A 20097-nucleotide genomic window follows, 5' to 3' on the forward strand; every position below is an offset into this window, starting at 1 on the left:
CAGTCATCGAGGTCTATTCGGTTAATATCAAAGTCTAGCTGAATAATTACTTTCCTAATCACTAAATTATACCTTAAATGTTGTATTTCAATCATTTTTACCTAAGAAAAAGTTTTTATTTGCCAGAAAATTGCCGTAAAAGTACGTTGACTGTCAGTTTTGTTGGACCGTGTGTACTATGCTTAAATCAACTATTGACGATTAACCCAATGAATTCTGATCTTCTGTTATTTTGATTAAAGATTGTCAAAACTTTTACAAACTATCACAGTTCCGTTTCTCCCATACCACCATAATAATGCAAAGTAAAACCAATCATATTCATTTTATTAGTATCAAATATAAGAAATACTTTATTTTTGTTTGTTTGTTTTGAAATTGTATTTGTATATACAAAAAATTATTTGCAATTATATTTTTCTTTTAATAAATTTGTATGAATTAAAAATATATGTTAAAAAAACACTCTTTTTGTTAGTACAAATGCGGATAGTAGAATGGTCATTATTTAAGATTATTTGGATACTGTGTCAAAAGAGTCAGGTTTTAATTGCCAAAGAAAAAATAAATCAAGACATCGGCGCCTATTCCATCATGTGGAAGATTCTGTGAGCTAAGGAGGAACATTATTAGATGTAATAAAAACACATTTCAACTTAATACATATTAACAAAAATAATTGAAGAAAAAAAAAAACAAAATCAAGATCTCTATCTTTAAAATAATATTATACCGATATGGAGGCACAATCGCCCAGAAAAACTATATATACGATACGATTTTGTCAATTTGTTTGCACTATTCAAAAAGTGGATGGAGGGGGTTTTGTAAAAATTAAACCTTTTTTAAATTAAATTAAGCAAAAGAGAAAACAGAAAAAAAAACAAAATAATCATTAAGAATTGTTTATAGAATACTCGTAGTAGTAGTGGTTGCAGCGCAGCATTATACACACGCACACACTGATTGAATTGTGAATAGAGACAAATGTTAACTACGATTAAATCTTCTTATTCAGATATATCGATTGGAATGGATGTGGTGAAGGTGGGTGTTTCCAACTCTTCGTGTTTCTTCATTTTCAACATTTGTTGCAATTTGTAATGATTGATGATATCCTGATCGGCCGGACATGATTGAGTGAAGGCATCCAATTGATACATATGGTACATGTATCGCCACAGAGCGGTATAATGAGTCTGGAAAGGGAACAAATGAATAATTAATAAATAATTTAATGAGTTATTAAAATAATTCCTGTGACAAGAAAAAAATACACTTCGATAACAATTTATCAAGGGATTTTAACCAAAAATGGGGATATGTTGCCAGAAATTATAATTATATATATTCAAAAATTATATATATTCAAAGCTGTCTGTGAAGCCAGTAAAAGTAATAAAGTTACATATGAACACACATTCAGGTAACCAGAAAAGGCTGTTCTAGCCTTTCTGAATATATAGGCTTAAGTTAAGTTGAAATGGCAGAGAGACAAAACTCACGGGGAGTTTTCATTCAGAATTACCCCCAATATGAATCGGCATGTACTCACTGATATGAGAAATATCCCTTCTGGAATGTTTGACGCAATATGATAGAGGTTATCCTGAGTGAGAACGCTCCGTGAGTTTTGTTTCTCTGCCGTTTCAATTTAATGGAGAGATAGAGAAACCCCACGGGGAATTTACGTTCAGAATAAACCCCAATAACAATTACTCCACATACTACCATTTTATAAGGGGTTCCACAATACTTAGTTGACCTTGTTGTCGATAGGAGGGTTGTTATGAGGAGTCAGTGTGGCTCGTTAACCTGATCGCAGTCTACATGACGTCTGGTTTCTCTGTACCAACTTCAAGAATTCTACAAACCGAACAAGCAGAAACTATGAGGAATCGAGAGACAGGAGAACCGGTTTGGTAGGATAATTAAAGAGTAGAAGTGTATGAAGTGTATATATTGGATTTCGTCCTGTTAATTTGGGAAAACATCCACATCTTAATTGCAATACAAGAAGTTTCGTTTGCTTGCCAGCCAGCTTTCTTCTGCAGAAATGGAGGAGATGGTCTCGGGGTACAGTATTCACACTACACTCAGATAAGCCTTTTGTAAACAAGGCCCCTTTTTTTCTTAACACTCCATAAAAGGGATAGAGTGATATTATAACTTATTGTTAACATTAGAGATGTTTCCCTCATACTTACGGGTATTTCAAAATCTACGAAATATTTTCCAGCCACTCGAATGTGTTGCAGACGTGGCATCAATTCACAATCGAAACAGCACATAGTGTCGCCGGTCAGGAAACGTGTATTGCGATTGGCCAAATGATCGTTGATCTTCTTCAAATGTGACAGTAAGGCATTATTTTTAGCTTCATCTTTCTTGACCAACATCAACTTAAGTTTAACATATAAATTTTCAATTAAAGTGGCAACTTCCTTGTCCTGCAAATGAGAGAAAAGATTCACCACACATGCATTAAAACAATAACAATGTTTTGTTTACCTGAACAAACAGATTATATCCACCAGGGATACTTTTCATGATGTGTCTTTCGATTTTGTCATTTTCCAAAATAGCCAAACCGTTGTCAATTAGAATTGGCGGATGAGTTGCCTCGAAATTCGTGCGAAAATCTGGTGGTGGTTTTTGCATATCCACTGTGGTCACTTTTAGGCTGATTGTCTTCAGTTCGGCCAACAAATACAAGTCCATAAAGTATTCTTGACAGAATAGACATGCTCCTTTGCGACGGCCATCGATTGTGGAAGCCTAAAATGAAAACAAAGAAAAAAACATAATAATTTATTAATCGAAAATAAGATTTCCTATTGACGTAGGCTGTGAAATTAAAATAATTAATATAGTGAATATATTAAAAATGATATAAATTTGAGGTTATGCCGATATATAGACTAATCGAAATGGTTCACTGGGAGAAATTCATATTAGGGGCCACAATACCTAATATGATATGACGGTAGTCAAGTTTAACAACCAGTTTTTGTAACTTATTTTTGTTCGTTCGTCTATATTCGTAATAATTTAGGCATTCATAGCTCAGCCCCCAGATGACATACACATCTAATTTTTCGTATACCCGTTCCATATATCATTAAGGATTCCTCATTTAAAAATCAGCGCTCTACATTTGCGCTAAAGCGAGTAAATCGATCTACAAAATTTGACAATTCGTGTGAGAAGAATAAAAATTTTTACAAAAACTGGGGGTAAAATTGAGAGTTCAGACTTCGAAATATGTATGTATAATGATACAATAAGAAGGTAGCAGCAACTGCCGTTTTTGGTAACATAAGATGTCAAAATTTGACATAAATTCAATGCAATTGACACATTATGTTACCGTCAGCTGGGCTTCAGCTGGGCTGATAATGCTACCTTCTTATTGTATCATGGTATGTATGTGAAAAACAAGAATATATTTATATATATCTACATTTAGCAGGTATGACTTGAAAACAACCTGGTAATACCGATCATTAATAATAACCTGATATACATAAATAGCTGCATTAAGGCGCTTACAGTCTAACTTCTCTAGAACGAACTTCCCTGCAGCGAATACTTCTCTATAAGGAAGTTGTTTCAAGGCAAAAGTTTAAAATTCTCTATAACAAATTTTCTCTATAACATAGTAATTCGCCGGTCCCCAAGTGCTACACGTTATAGAGAAGTTCGACTGTAATTTTAACAGAAAAAGTGGTATGACTGACAAAATGATCGCCCCTATTAAAAAGATTTTTCAAATACTAGGAAATAATATTAAAAATATTATTGCAAAACAAAATTGCATAATTATACAAATTTCAAGTGCGCATTGTTCTATTTATAAATGGTGAGTGTGGATGGTTGAACGTGGGACGGGGGACAGGTATAAGGTACTGTAGAGGTAACTCATAGGTGGTATGGAGGTAAATGATTAGTTAAAAACGAAAATTAATCATTTATATGTAGATATGGCTTCGGTTATTGATGTGAGTCTCTCCAAGGGAGAAAAGAGAGAAAGGTGGTTCCGACGGTGCTGTTTTAACAACACCTTGGAACAAAATAGTGACTTGTATTAATCAGTAACCTGATTAAAAATATCAATTGAAAACAAAGTTCCGGTAGTAATATTTTCATAGGAACTCCACATGACAGAATCTTTTTGTTATATTGTAACAAATTATCGCCTTCCAAATTGAAATTAATATCTCAAAAAATGGCACATTCTTGATGACATCATCATCTTCATTCATAATCGCAACAATAACAGTTTGTTGTTCAAAACTGTTTTCAAGTGCTAAAAATATTAAAGAAGAACAAGAAGTTTGTAAAATGTGTCGGTGGTATGAGTGTTGTGTGGTGCCGCTCCAATGTTTGTATTAGTAGTACACGCTGATAAAATTCTGATTAAACTACTTTTGCTTTCAATAATTTTTATATTTGGTTTTATACATCAAAAAATTCATAAATTATTTTATATCCAAATTGTTTCATCTTTAAGCACGGTGGGTGATCGGTCACGTGATTTGCTACTTTTGTGTTTTAGTTCATCTCATTTCCGTATTTGTATATTCTTGTTTATTTCTTCGATTTGTGTTGTTTCTATTTTCTTACTCTTCTGTTGCTGTATCAATGAATGAACGTACGAACTATCTGTTCAGTTCGTTTACTTAGCACACAAGTCCCGCCGTTTCCCCAAACGTTGTTCCCCAACAGTCAATAGCCATCACTCACATCACATTTCAATGATGTCATATGACATTAGCAGCAAAGGGTTAGAGTAGTATCTGTAAAGTTTGCATTTGGCTACCGCCACCAACTGTCCATACCGTACCACACCAATACACTCACTCATATGCGCAGTAATCGTGTTTCAAAGTTCTGTCTTGAAAATATGGATGGATGGATAAAAATAAATTAATTGAATTACTATCAGTCATGTTTTGAAATATTTTGTTATTTTCCAAGGGAAATAAAATTAAAAAAAAAAAAACTATTATTGATATGCATATGTTACTACGAGTACTAATGCGGTGAAGAAATTTGGGGGAAATTTTAAAGAAACAAAAAGGTAAATAGAAGAAAAGCGTATCACAAGAACTCAACACTATATAAGCAAAACTTCAAAAAATACTCATGTGTATGATTTTTCTGTGGGAAGTTTTGGGAAGAATGACCCAGAAGTCTTTTTATATGGTAGATACCTAGTATCGACTTCCCCTAGAATAAAATTATGCCTTTGTAATAGAGACAGCAAGTTACCTGCAATTAAAAGGCCAACCGAGCCTGGTTTTAAATACACATATGCGCAAAATTTTGAAATTTGTGTGGGGATATGTCGGATCAGATTTTGTTTTGTAAAAAATTCAATTTCCTGGCCCATATCTAGGCTTGAGAGGTCAAACACTGTTCGAATTTTCACGTGCTGTTATTTTTTAAGAAATCCTGACAACGCTTTGTTTTCTTTTTTATCAATTGAACGGAGTTGTAGTTATTTTTAATACCCAATTGGGGTTATTCTGAACGAAAATTCCCCGTGAGTTTCTTCACTTACTCCCTTAAGTTGAAACGGCGGAAAGACAAAAACTCACGGGATTTTTTCGTTCAGAATAACCCATGACCAAAGTTTATTTCGTCCATGTGAGATACTAGTAGTCTCCCCAACAGCGCTTAACACCAGCCGTTGCTGTTCCAGTCCCTGAAAATGTACCCTTTTAACAATATAATTGCATTGGGTTCTGAGGTAAAATCGAGGAAATAGTGGATTTCTTGAGTCGGAAGAATATCACGATCAGACCTATCACGCTTGAGCCGTACATGGAATGTATGGGGGATATGAGCCAGGTGTCGAACTGCCGATAAATAACTGCACTCCTGGTTAGTTAAAGAGGCAACATCAGCCTGCCTTGGAAAGGTCATAATCGACTAGTCTTTGGAGACTTCAATGCAGGATCATGAATTGTTCTAGATAATGACTAGAGGGGTGTAGCTCGGACTACGCACATTGATAGAGCTATTTTTGTACGGTCAATGAATTCGCCCATACCAGCACCCAGCAAAATGTTCGATGCCAAAGATGACATTCAATCATGGGTGCAAGTGATCTAGCATGTCATCTTTTTAGCATCTTCATCCATGAATTTTATATGAGCGTGGACCCCAAAAGATGACGTTCTTTTCTGGATCCTAAGCATGTCATTTTAACCAATGCGTTGACATGTCATTTCCACCAATGCTTTCATTCATTTTCACCCATGCTTTGACATGTCATTTTAAATAATGCTTTGGCATGTCATTTTCACCAACCCCTTGGCATGAAATTTTCATATTGTTTGGAAAATGGAAATGCTGTATTGAAATATGGTTTTCATGAAAAACAAAACTCTTTATTAATTCAAACGAATTCATGAAATAGCTACAATTAATTTATCAATTTATCAGTTTAGTTTTTCAAAAGTTTACATCCAAAATTGCAATGTAATCACCACCGCTGCAACGCAAAAGATTACTTCCTCCGTTCTCCGCAACTGATATTCTTTCATCTTCTTTCATCTTTTACAATTAACTTCCCATCACCAGTTCAGATTTCGACATGGACTCCACATGCACTCCTTTAAGTATTTTTATTTCGTAAATTACTTTTATTTTATAATTTTGTTATTTTATAACAACATTTTGGTAATTTATACTCTTTTGTTTACTGACGGAAATATGTAGGGATCTACAACCCGGCTTGCTTTAGGGATCTCAAAGAACAAAATGTAACGAACGGGGAGGAGAGACTTTTTATGGAAAATACCATTTATGCTTAATTAATTTATTTTTAATTGTTTCTTTCCAAAAGTAGTTTCTTCTTTATTTTCAGATTCTTGTTCCTTTTCGTTTCGGACTTTTTTTTCAAATTCCAAGAAGCGAGATTTGATTGATTTCATTCTATGTCAGATTTGGAACAGACAAGGGAACTTTTAAAATAGCAATGTGTGCAGTCCGATTCTATTTTTAGCTCGATGGTTGGGACTTCATATAATACCAATTGTTTAGAAGTTTTAGTTGTTTGATATGCAGGAAATGTAAGACAACATCACGACGACAGTTCTAACAACTTTGGTCTGTTCCAGAAACTGCAAGAATCTACTTATTTTTACTACGATAACAATTTTTCCTTTATGTTATCGGAAAAAATAGTAAAAATTAGTAGATTTTTGCAGTACTGGAACATACCAAAATGAAAATAAACAGGTGTGTAAATAAAAACACAAACATCATCTCTATTGGATCGATGGAATGGGTACAAATGCTGATGAAAAGATCGGATCTTTCACGACTTCCTTTGCATTGGTTCAAATCCAAATGAAAAGATCGGATCTTCCACGACTTCCTTTGAACCAATGCAAAAGATGACATGAAATCACGTCATCGCAAAGAACCCCTTCCGTCAAATTTTGCTGGGCATTTGTGTAGAGTGACCCAGTTCGACAAACATAACCATCGTGTCATTTGGTCTAACAAATGACGTCGCCTGTCAATCTGTCGTTCTCATGGTTCAGACGATCTCTGTATAATTGTTTCAATCAGCAGATCGCCCGACTTCAACACCTCTGAACCTCGCAGTTCGGGCTGCAGAAAGGACGTTCCGTTCCGTTTGGTAGAATACACAACGTGAGACCGAATTCCTAAACAGATGCAGAGGGAATAAATGAAGAAGGAAAATAGGACCTCAGTCCCGCTTGGCGACGCTACGCTGACTGACCCGAAGAGGTGCATAAGGTATTTTAATCGACAATTTGTCGAGCACTCCGGCAGAGACTGAGCGAAGATAAGAGTACTAGGTCGCAATACATCTCTTTCTGACGGGGAGGAACCACCTCATGCACAATGAATGATGTTGCATATGCCTTTCGGAACGCTAAATTATCTAAAAACTAGGGCCCTGACGAAATCTCCATGGTAATGCTGAAAAAGCTGGATATCTCAGAGTGGTCCTGCTAGTAAAGCTAGGCAAGAATGCCAGTAGAGGTGAATCGTACAAGCATATTTGTTTTTTGTCGCTTGTAGCAAATACTCTTGAGGCTTTGCAAGCCATCTCCACAGATATTATCAACGAGAACAAGTTGTGCGGCAGTGTTGGTAGCGCTAGACTTACCAAAAGCCTTTATACTGCTATCAAGCACTGTACGTTGTTTGATAACCAAAATATATGTGTGAACACTTGTCGTACAAGGGATTCAGGATCAAAAAGCCGTTTTCCCGTAGAGTGAAACAGGGAGGTGGGTTGATATCTCCGGAACTGTTTACCTCTACCTCTCGTGTATTCCACCCCATCCATACGGGTGTTGAGATCGCAACGTATGCGAAGGATTTTACGATCTTGGATTCAGGTACCTTCCCCGATGACATTTGTGAAAGGCTGAAATCCTATTTTGAGATATCCGTCATAAATCTACAGCCACTCTGTGCACCAAATGGACTGCACAGGTGAAAAGAAAGTTGAATGTCATGGTCGATGGAAGCAGAATTCCCCAAAAATCTAGAGGTCACATTCGACAGCACGTTCTCGTCGTCCGCACATGCCGCAACTATCTGTGACAAGTTGAAATGTAGAAACAAGGTCCTCAAGTCCCTAGCCGGCAGCACTTGGGGTGCAGATAAAGAAACCTTGTTGGCCACATATCGTCCTTGTCATGCTTAAGTGTTCTATATGCCGTTTTTGACTTTTTGAGATATAGGTGGTTTGGTCGGCTTTTTCCCACCTGCTCTAGTTTCCGAGATATCCACCTTCAGGCCCGAAAGCTTAAGTTCTTTTCAGGTATGAAATTAATATTTTAGTAACTTACGAATTTATAATTACATTCCAAAAATTAGAACTTTTATTTTCGATTTAGAAAGTTGGAATATATTGAGGCAAAGATGGGAAAATTTTTTTGTCACTTTGTTCCGTATGATTTAGAATATTTTGCATTTGTGTCATAAGTGTGGATATGGAATAATTCGACAAAAAATCTATTTAAAAAAATCTCTATAACTATTTTATTTGAGCACACATTTCTTCAACTTTTGGCAAAGATGTTCTATATATTATTACTAATAAATCTTGTCAAACATATAAATATGTTCATCAGTCAGCCCCAAGCAGTTGTGACGTAAACATTAAAATGCGATTATATCAAAACGGGAAACGCCCCAGCAAAATTTGACGGAAGGGGTTCTTTGCGATGACGTGATTTCATGTCATCTTTTGCATTGGTTCAAAGGAAGTCGTGGAAGATCCGATCTTTTCATTTGGATTTGAACCAATGCAAAGGAAGTCGTGAAAGATCCGATCTTTTCATCAGCATTTGTACCCATTCCATCGATCCAATAGAGATGATGTTTGTGTTTTTATTTACACACCTGTTTATTTTCATTTTGGTATGTTCCAGTACTGCAAAAATCTACTAATTTTTACTATTTTTTCCGATAACATAAAGGAAAAATTGTTATCGTAGTAAAAATAAGTAGATTCTTGCAGTTTCTGGAACAGACCAAAGTTGTTAGAACTGTCGTCGTGATGTTGTCTTACATTTCCTGCATATCAAACAACTAAAACTTCTAAACAATTGGTATTATATGAAGTCCCAACCATCGAGCTAAAAATAGAATCGGACTGCACACATTGCTATTTTAAAAGTTCCCTTGTCTGTTCCAAATCTGACATAGAATGAAATCAATCAAATCTCGCTTCTTGGAATTTGAAAAAAAAGTCCGAAACGAAAAGGAACAAGAATCTGAAAATAAAGAAGAAACTACTTTTGGAAAGAAACAATTAAAAATAAATTAATTAAGCATAAATGGTATTTTCCATAAAAAGTCTCTCCTCCCCGTTCGTTACATTTTGTTCTTTGAGATCCCTAAAGCAAGCCGGGTTGTAGATCCCTACATATTTCCGTCAGTAAACAAAAGAGTATAAATTACCAAAATGTTGTTATAAAATAACAAAATTATAAAATAAAAGTAATTTACGAAATAAAAATACTTAAAGGAGTGCATGTGGAGTCCATGTCGAAATCTGAACTGGTGATGGGAAGTTAATTGTAAAAGATGAAAGAAGATGAAAGAATATCAGTTGCGGAGAACGGAGGAAGTAATCTTTTGCGTTGCAGCGGTGGTGATTACATTGCAATTTTGGATGTAAACTTTTGAAAAACTAAACTGATAAATTGATAAATTAATTGTAGCTATTTCATGAATTCGTTTGAATTAATAAAGAGTTTTGTTTTTCATGAAAACCATATTTCAATACAGCATTTCCATTTTCCAAACAATATGAAAATTTCATGCCAAGGGGTTGGTGAAAATGACATGCCAAAGCATTATTTAAAATGACATGTCAAAGCATGGGTGAAAATGAATGAAAGCATTGGTGGAAATGACATGTCAACGCATTGGTTAAAATGACATGCTTAGGATCCAGAAAAGAACGTCATCTTTTGGGGTCCACGCTCATATAAAATTCATGGATGAAGATGCTAAAAAGATGACATGCTAGATCACTTGCACCCATGATTGAATGTCATCTTTGGCATCGAACATTTTGCTGGGGCGATAGGTCGGTCTGTGGTAACCCAGCAAAATGTTCGATGCCAAAGATGACATTCAATCATGGGTGCAAGTGATCTAGCATGTCATCTTTTTAGCATCTTCATCGATGAATTTTATATGAGCGTGGACCCCAAAAGATGACGTTCTTTTCTGGATCCTAAGCATGTCATTTTCACCCATGCTTTGACATGTCATTTTAACCAATGCTTTGGCATGTCATTTTCACCAACCCCTTGGCATGAAATTTTCATGTCTTGTTTGGAAAATGGAAATGCTGTATTGAAATATGGTTTTCATGAAAAACAAAACTCTTTATTAATTCAAACGAATTCATAAAATAACTACAATTAATTTATCAGTTTAGTTTTTCAAAAGTTTACATCCAAAATTGCAATGTAATCACCACCGCTGCAACGCAAAAGATTACTTCCTCCGTTCTCCGCAACTGATATTCTTTCATCTTACAAAAGGTTTTTTCAATTATCTTCCCATCACCAGTTCAGATTTCGAAATGGACTCCAAACGCATTCCTTTAAGTATTTTTATTTCGTAAATTACTTTTATTTTATAATTTTGTTATTTTATAACAACATTTTGGTAATTTATACTCTTTTGTTTAGTGACGGAAAAATGTAGGGATCTACAACCCGGCTTGCTTTAGGGATCTCTAAGAACAAAATGTAACGAACGGGGAGGAGAGACTTTTTATGGAAAATACCATTTATGCTTAATTAATTTATTTTTAATTGTTTCTTTCCAAAAGTAGTTTCTTCTTTATTTTCAGATTCTTGTTCCTTTTCGTTTCGGACTTTTTTTTCAAATTCCAAGAAGCGAGATTTGATTGATTTCATTCTATGTCAGATTTAGAACAGACAAGGGAACTTTTAAAATAGCAATGTGTGCAGTCCGATTCTATTTTTAGCTCGATGGGACGTCATATAATACCAATTGTTTAGAAGTTTTAGTTGTTTGATATGCAGGAAATGTAAGACAACATCACGACGACAGTTCTATCAACTTTGGTCTGTTCCAGAAACTGCAAGAATCTACTTATTTTTACTACGATAACAATTTTTCCTTTATGTTATCGGAAAAAATAGTAAAAATTAGTAGATTTTTGCAGTACTGGAACGTACCAAAATGAAAATAAACAGGTGTGTAAATAAAAACACAAACATCATCTCTATTGGTTCGATGGAATGGGTACAAATGCTGATGAAAAGATCGGATCTTTCACGACTTCCTTTGCATTGGTTCAAATCCTAATGAAAAGATCGGATCTTTCACGACTTCCTTTGAACCAATGCAAAAGATGACATGAAATCACGTCATCGCAAAGAACACCTTCCGTCAAATTTTGCTGGGTATATACTGGAAAAGACCCCTCATCCACGCATTTCAAGAGTCATCTTCATGATCAAGAGAGAGAGAAGGAGAGGTCTAACGTTACAAGAGAGAACCTCGACATCACCAAACCTATCAAACAGGATTAATAGCATTGACGCAGATGCAGTCGCAGATGCCGAGCTCAGCTACGCCATAAACCATCTTCGGAGAACATCCCACATTTATCGCATTTGAGGAACGTCAGCTGCCACGTGAAATAAGAGTGTTTTTTCTACTGCCCTGCCAAACATAATCAACAAAAATATAATATGCTGTTAGAACAACCAACTCACGTTTGCTTTTCTAAACTGAGTGTAAATTTCGCACAGTGCTTTCTAACCACCCTCTTATAGTTCTATTAGAAATAACACATCATATTTTGTATTATTCCTCATTATGTTGTTTTATGATGCACTTGTCTAATGTCTATTTTAGCAATTTGCGTTTTACTTGCAGCAGCAACCCATTTTATGAATGTTTAATGACTCAGGTAAAATAAACAAATCAAAAGCCAACTAGAAAACAGCAATAAAAAATCAAAACGCAAATATTAAAAACTAAGTGGATATTTATGGGTCCGTGTATGTGTGTGTTTTGTTATGTATTTGCAATGTTTATAATTGGCGAACTGCATGATGAGTAACAAGTTTTGTTTTCGACCGACCATATAAAGAAGCATTTATGAATGTCGGTTCAAAAGTTTATGTGCATAAATTAAATAGCTCTTAAGTTAAGAGTTTTTATAGCTACTTGGTGGGTTTTTTATTTATTTTAATTGTATCCATGCTTCGCTAATATACTCTAACAACAATTAGTTTGAAATAAAGATTCATAGTTTTATTTGGTTAATAATTGCGGAACGTATAAGCATATGCAAAGAAAGTTTCTTTAAGTGATAGAGCACATAATTTCAATGGGAAATACATAGCATCAAAGGGAACGTGTTGAGAATATAATGTAGTATGACTTGGAAACTCCAATATAAATGCAGCAAAGTGCAGATAACTCGAAAATTGCATTGCTGTGTATTTATTCTAAAGCAACAACAATTAATGTATACTTAGGATCGACAATGGTTTTGTTGAATCGTCATTCAGTAAAAACGATATAATTAGGTGTCTGTGGTTTATATTAGGTATTTTAATACCCCGTTTATAATTAATCGGATTTAATAAACCCACTAGGTTTCAAATCATAATTCCATAGCTCAAACATTAAATAAATCCTTATAAAAAAGGTGAACCCGGCAAAATGCTCCAAAGCAAACGCCGTTTGAATACACGAAAAAATAGGTATTTTTAATTTGCATGAAATAATAAACCGGTCTTTTGTGCCTATTGCTTTATTTTGATATCACACATGCATTGAAAAGTATGATAACCTTTTATTAAATGTAAGCAATTTATCTTCATTTGACATTTTCTTCTTAATTTCAACATCAATGTCTAATACCAAATCAAGCCATAAAACATAAATGGTTTCCAATGAAATTAATTGGAGTTCAAGAAACAATCATTATTGTTCATAGTTGTTTATTTCAGTTTCAGTTTCTGATAACGAAGAATACAAAACTCCGATAGATACCCAAACCAACATGCATATTTTGTTGTATTCCTGTTTATATGTAGTTTGTTTTTTTTTTTTTTCAGTTCCGAAGCAATCAACAACACCCGTCATTAGAAATAGGAATGAGGTAAGAAAATATTTCACCTATGAAGTATGTATTTAGAATGCTTTCAAGATTATTAGTTACTGTAGTGTGTGAACAGCAACAATATACAATAATAATAGTAAGGTGGTATAGCTAGCAAAAGTTAGAGATAAGATAGATTTTCCTAATAACGAAACACACTTTCATATATAAGAGTGAGCGAGTGAGTGTGCAAGTTGAGATAGTTACGTGCGTGTAGCAGTAACTCTTTATGTTGGGTCGCTATTTCTTTTTTTTCGTATGTTATTGCCCCGCTAATTGTCGCAGCCATTCGTTCGGCAATATGAAATAATTAAAAGTGGTTATTGATATGGACGTGAAGTATGCAGAGTATTATAACCAAAAAAAGAGTTTATTATGTGGCACCATATATGGCATTTATCGGGTATTTTATTGAATGGCGCCTCCAAAACATGTCTAAATTTGCTGTTTTTTTTTTTGCAAAAACTTGGGTTTTAGGTTCACAGTTATTTTCAAAGATATTATTTCACGGCCAAAGCTTATTGATAGTTTGCATATGGAAGTGTGGACATTGGGTTGCCAAAAATAGTTAAAAGAATGTCAAGTTTTTTTTTGGGAACGTTGTCTCCACAATGACCTAGGAGATGATACTGCAAAGAAATTACAAATTTTGTGAAAAAACAAATGCAAACTACCGATTCAAGTATTTTGCAATAACTGTGAGATCTTGTAGTTTGGCTGATGTTGTTATCAAAACTTTGCTAGACAGATCTCTTATCAAACAACGAGAATCTTCCACAGAATTTAGTCACTGCTAAAGTTGACAAAAGTAGACAAATGCTCTGTTCCAGAACCTGCATGAAGCTACTATTTTTTACTACGATAGCATTTTTCCTTTTATGTTATCGGAAAAAATAGTAAAAATTAGTAGATTCTTGCAGTTCTGGAACAGACCAAAAATGTTTTTAAAAATGATTGTGTAAACATTAAAATTATTAACAATTCGGTTAAACAAAATAAAAAAGGACGTACGCAGTGGGGTGGTCCCAAAACAAGACAACTTTTCATACACTTTTCGAACATATTGCATCCAAAAAAGTCATTAAGAACCTTTCTGCAATGGCCTGGTGATAACAGTGCGCCATTCCTATGAGGAGGATAAGTTTTTACCGATGCATAAACACAACAACTTAGGCACATCAGGAGATATCTTCATAATAATAAGAGATGTCCAAAGTGATAAACGGGAACCTCTAAATCAAATAATCTATCAGGACAGCCTTCTTTCCCATTGATACAGTTGCGCAGACAGTTCAAAAATATTCGCTCGATTCGCTATGAACGCAGCCAGAACAGGTTGTTTAATTTTGAATTTTGTTAAATGCAGGAGAACAAAACCCAGATAACTGATACTATACACGAATAAAATAGCCTAAAATAAGAGTATTCGTCTCCTCAAGGAGACATAATATTGCAGTTCTCAGGTTGGCGCTCTAACATGCCTGATTACTTTTTGAATGCATTGCATATGTATTCGCTTAGTTACCGCGTTATATGAAGTCAACAAGGTGTATTTATATACACCCCAAGTGCAGGCAGTTAGAGATTTAAAGACTTGGTTACCAATTTTCAACTAGACCCAGATATCTGGGACATGAACATGCTGTCGAATGTAACCCATAGAATTTTCGGGTAGTTACTGGCCGGAAATAAATAAGTAAATTATGATATCATTGATCATTCTGCTACCATCCACAAACGTAAATCGAGCACCACCAACACTGTTCTATTACACGTCTGATTCTGGTTAAGTTCTTGACTGTTACATGTGGAGATGCCGTGTAGATAGCTATTTCTGCAGCCGGGGAAGAGTAAAGACTCAAGAATATTTGCTACGGCTGACCATTGCTGACATACTTGCCCGAACCACGCCTTGTTCTCGCAATTATCCGCAAACATAACGATCCCTTTGCCGTTTGGAGGGGTTGGAATACAGGAAAGTATAGGTTAAACAGTTCCGAAATTAGCACCTCTCATTAGAGAACTTTCGAATTCACGAAACAGAGCTTCGAATTTTTGTTCCCAATTACGCAAACTAATCATCGCCTGTGAGGCCATCCTGTCCCAGAATTTGGGATTGATTTGTAAGGTATAAAATTCCTGACTTTTCAAACGGTTTAGTATTAAGATGGGAATTCCAGCCGATCAAAAGCGTTCGGTGATTTATCTTCCTTTTCTCCAAAATTAATGTATTTTGGTGGTTTTCGGAATTTTATGGCAGTTTTACGACGTATGATCTTCCCGACAAAAACATGGGTTTGAATTAAAACTCAAATGTCTTGTGGAGGAGGTACCATTTTGGAAGTAGAACATATTTTTGGAAGTCATTTCAGTTGGTCGCCGTATAGTTTGGAGCTTTTGGACAATACGTGCATGGACATGCGCACGTAAAACATAATATCGCTACAACACACGTGGTAGCTTCGGTATAAATTATCAAAGGATCTTCCAACACATCCTAAACTGCACATAACCAAAAATGTTGAACTTTTGTGGTGGAGGTACCTTAAAGAGAAAACCGATATGGACCATTTTCGAAGTTTAACTTAATTTGGACAAGATATAACGAATATCAAAGTTTGGACCGAATCGTCTGGGTAATTTTCTCAGGAAGTATGGACTTGCCCCTGAAAAATTGTAACGTCGTAACTGAGGCGGCGAATACAAATTGCTACAGCAAACATAAAAGAGAATCGAGAGGAGATCTTAAACTGAACCTTTCCGAAATTTTGTGCGTCAGGTACCCGAAGGAGTGGATGTAGACCCTGTTCTAAATTGATCTATGACTCGTAGAGATAGTAGAATGTGAAAAGTATGGACCAACTCGGTTACTGCCTTCGAGAGTTATGGTGTGCCCCATTTTAGCAAAATATTTTGAACTATTGTGGGGGAGGTACCGTAAGCAGTGGACCGATATGGTTCATCTTCGAACTTTATCTAAGTTTGTAAAAAATATTGCAAAGGCCACATTTTGGAACGAATCGGCTGATCCGTTCAAGAGTTATCGTGAGCTCCAGCCACTACACTTGGTGCTACAACTTTTGGACTATTTTATCAGGAAGTATAGAAGATTATAATAGGAATAAAAACATTCCTTACTTATTACTTTATTTTATATTAATTTTGTTATATAAACATTATAATGTAGTATACAGCTTAAGGTCGAAAGACTAGGCAAATATGAATTGAAATAAATAAATAAAAAATAAATAAATATGAACGGATTAATTTCATTTTATTACCAAAGATTAGATATACTACATCTTCGAAACCTATACACCCCCCTCGAGACATTGTAAAAATAAACAATATGGAAATTTTTCTCACAATCCCTCACATTATTACCCATTGAACTATAGCGAACAGAAAGTATGTATTGATTGAGACTTTTGTAATTGGCAATATTCACATTGAATGATGAACGAATGAATGTCAGTTTCAATTTAAGGTAAATTGTCTTTGTACAGCAGCGCATAACAAGTTTATGCTGTGAACTTTCACTTTCTCCTCTCTCTCTAAATACAAATGGAAACATAACAACATTGGTAGCCCCCAAAGACAACAACACACCACATCCAACTAACATGGAAACAAAGAAGAGGAATGCAACAGCAGCGAAAATCTCCATTAGGCATTTTGTAGCACAAAGCTAAGAAAGATACAAACATCATCTAGTCATTCATGTATGGCTTGACAAAATATTGTGATCACGCCGCTGTAGTTGTGGAAGATCAAAATGAAGAAGATTTGTGTGGGGAAGTGGGTGGCAGGTGAAGAGTAGGGAGACAAAATATTAAAACGTTTAGAAACATGGCCAACAATGAATACTTTTTTACGAGCAGAAAACAAACAGATCAACAGCCACATAAGCACGACCAAACAACTTCTAATGCAGTCAGTCAGTGGTTCCATACACAAAAATACTGCTGTTTGTTTTCGTTCTCGTCTTTTTGCCAGATTGCATTCATACTCGTAGCTGTCCTCGTTGACGTTTTCTGTTATTTGTTTCTTCAAAAGCTTTGTAGGAATTCAAATTTGCATATCTAAATGGAAATCATGTGTCACATGTGCTGGAATGAGAACGCCAAGTTGAAACGGATATTTACATAGCGTTCTTTTTTTCTTTTAGACGAAATTTCGGGACTTTTGAAAAACAGAACTATTATGACGCATAGCCAGAACCGCGTTCTGAAATGTCAAAGGAATGTGTTAAAGCGCTCGATAGATAAGTGGTGCCGCGAATACACATAAAGGGAAACAAATAATAAATAAAACAAACATTGGACCTCTCCCCTTCCTAAAGAAAATAACAGTGACGTTGAATTGTCCGCTTTGTTTGTTCGTCGTCGATAAAAAACAATTATCTTGGAATACACATAACGATGTTTGCTATCACTTTGAAAAAAGAAAGACGTGACAGTCAGGTGGCCCGGAGGGTGTGCCAGCCAGCCAAGTAGTTATTGTGCTGCTGCTACATACAGGCAATATCATCACCATCATAAGCAATGCTTCTGGCCCAGTGCAAAGCCACTGAGGAGGGGGAGTGCAAAAGAAATATACAAAGCACACATTTGGACATTTGGGAGATACTACAAGAAACCTGTTTTTCTTTCTACATATTTGCTTAAATTGTTAGATGGTTGGACTGACAAACAACAACTTTATGATTGCCATTCAACAACTTCATAATTATTATCCCAAATCCACATAATTTTACTGTGTTGTTTGTTCCATCAACATCTTTCGTTTGTCGCAATAGATGCCTCCTCATCATATCCACAAAGTCTTCACCCAAAGTCGTACCGATTGATAATCCCCCATACCCACACATATACACCAACAATTGCAACGCACTGGTAAATTGTGTATAACAACAATTCTCGCCTTTAAAATGTTAACAACTTTTGCAAATTCAATATTTCTATCATTTTTTTCTTGAATTCTGCTGTGTGCGACACAGTATCAGCGAAACGATAGCGAAATACATGTACAAACCTTTATAATCAATTCAATTTCTGGTACTTCGCTGGTTCCATTGGTTTCTTGAAGTTCTGCTTCCGACATGATTTTTGTTCACGTTTCTTTTCCAACAAAATATAAAAACAATTGTTTGGGAATTTCTTTGCGGTTAAAAGCTACTTTTTTTATTAAAGCGTAATCCAAATTTCACTAAAATACTTTTTCTTCCTCTTTCGTAAAATTTTCAACCGACACGACCAAGAAGCACAAGAAAACAAGTCAGTCAGCAGAGGTAGAAGCGAGTCGACTTTCGGTCGGCGGCGCGCCGCCGCTTCTCTTTTTTAATGTTGTAGCCGCCGTCGATTACATCGGCTCAAATCGGCGAAAAATCGCCGCCGTCAACTCGACTGGAGATGGCGCGCGCCGATATTTTTTAATCGATTTAACGGAAAAAAACTATTATTAGACATCGGATTTTGCATATTTTCACTAATAAAGATACGAAGATTCTGATTGGACCAAAATTCGTTTCAAACTTGGTTTAATAATAAAGGTTAGCTAAAGCTTCCTGTCAATTTAATTTTTTTTCTTTCGACTGTTCCTAAAACGTCAAAACAATATACACAATCTTTGTATGTGTGTGTGATGTTTGAATAATATGCCAACAATTTTAAAAACAATCGAATTCAATGATTTTCAAAATTGTTTTTAGAGCATTTGTATGGAAGAAATCTTTCAGCTTATTACTGAAACAAACATTTTATCATATCCACAACTCGATTATGTGGAGAAACCTTGGCCCTTCATACATTTTTCGCGTTTTTTATAAAATGCTCAAAATTGGTATTTTGTAAACAAACCCACTTGTTGCCTTTTTGTTTACTAATTTTGAAGTTTTATGAATTCAGGAAAAACTAGGGTTCTATAGATTTTTTTCATTTAAATCTACCTCTTTACTTATACCATGGTTTCAAAGAAATCTAAATTCGATGGCAGGGTCATATTTCGAATTTATTTTGCATATTTTGCATATGCACAAAATATGCAAAAAAATATGCACTCTAGTGTGGACCGCGACTTACCCCCTGTTTTTGTAACTATTTTTTGTTCGTTCGTCTATATTCGTAATAATTTAGGCATCCATAGCTCAGCCCCCAGATGACATACGAACCTAATTTTTTGTAGACGCGTTCCATATGTAGTTGAGAAACCCTCTTTTAAAAATCTGTGCTCTACATTTGCGCTGAGGCGAGTAAATCGATCTACAAAATTTGACAGTTCGTGTGAGAAGAATAAAAACTTTTACAAAAACAGGGGGTTAGCAGAATACTATGCTATTGAGACCCCTTACCACAGTGTGGATTTAAAAATATGGTTATATGTATATTGTAATACCATTTTTTTATTATTAACCTATTACAAAATAAAAA

General features: G+C 35.1%; 1 protein-coding gene across 2 annotated transcripts; it reads right to left on the reverse strand.

The window, feature by feature from the left end:
• Window positions 1-320: 320 nt before the first annotated feature.
• On the reverse strand, window positions 321-19004 carry Clic (chloride intracellular channel protein 5). Of its 2 annotated transcripts, none has more exons than XR_012411840.1 (4): window positions 18704-18972; window positions 2512-2778; window positions 1676-2450; window positions 321-1500 (listed from the first exon to the last, which is right to left on the reverse strand). XR_012411840.1 is itself a non-coding variant. In XM_073978080.1 (4 exons), the coding sequence occupies exons 1-4, from the start codon at window positions 18770-18772 to the stop codon at window positions 1011-1013; spliced, it is 768 nt and encodes a 255-aa protein (XP_073834181.1). In that variant the 5' UTR covers window positions 18773-19004; the 3' UTR covers window positions 321-1010. The 2 variants fall into 2 exon arrangements, 1 of the variants encoding a protein (XP_073834181.1); XM_073978080.1 differs by having other exon boundaries at window positions 321-1199; window positions 2208-2450; window positions 18704-19004.
• Window positions 19005-20097: the final 1093 nt, after the last annotated feature.

Source organism: Musca autumnalis, unplaced genomic scaffold (genome assembly GCF_047663935.1).
Source record: "Musca autumnalis isolate F117 unplaced genomic scaffold, ASM4766393v1 scaffold_3, whole genome shotgun sequence".
Classification (NCBI taxonomy): domain Eukaryota; kingdom Metazoa; phylum Arthropoda; class Insecta; order Diptera; family Muscidae; genus Musca; species Musca autumnalis.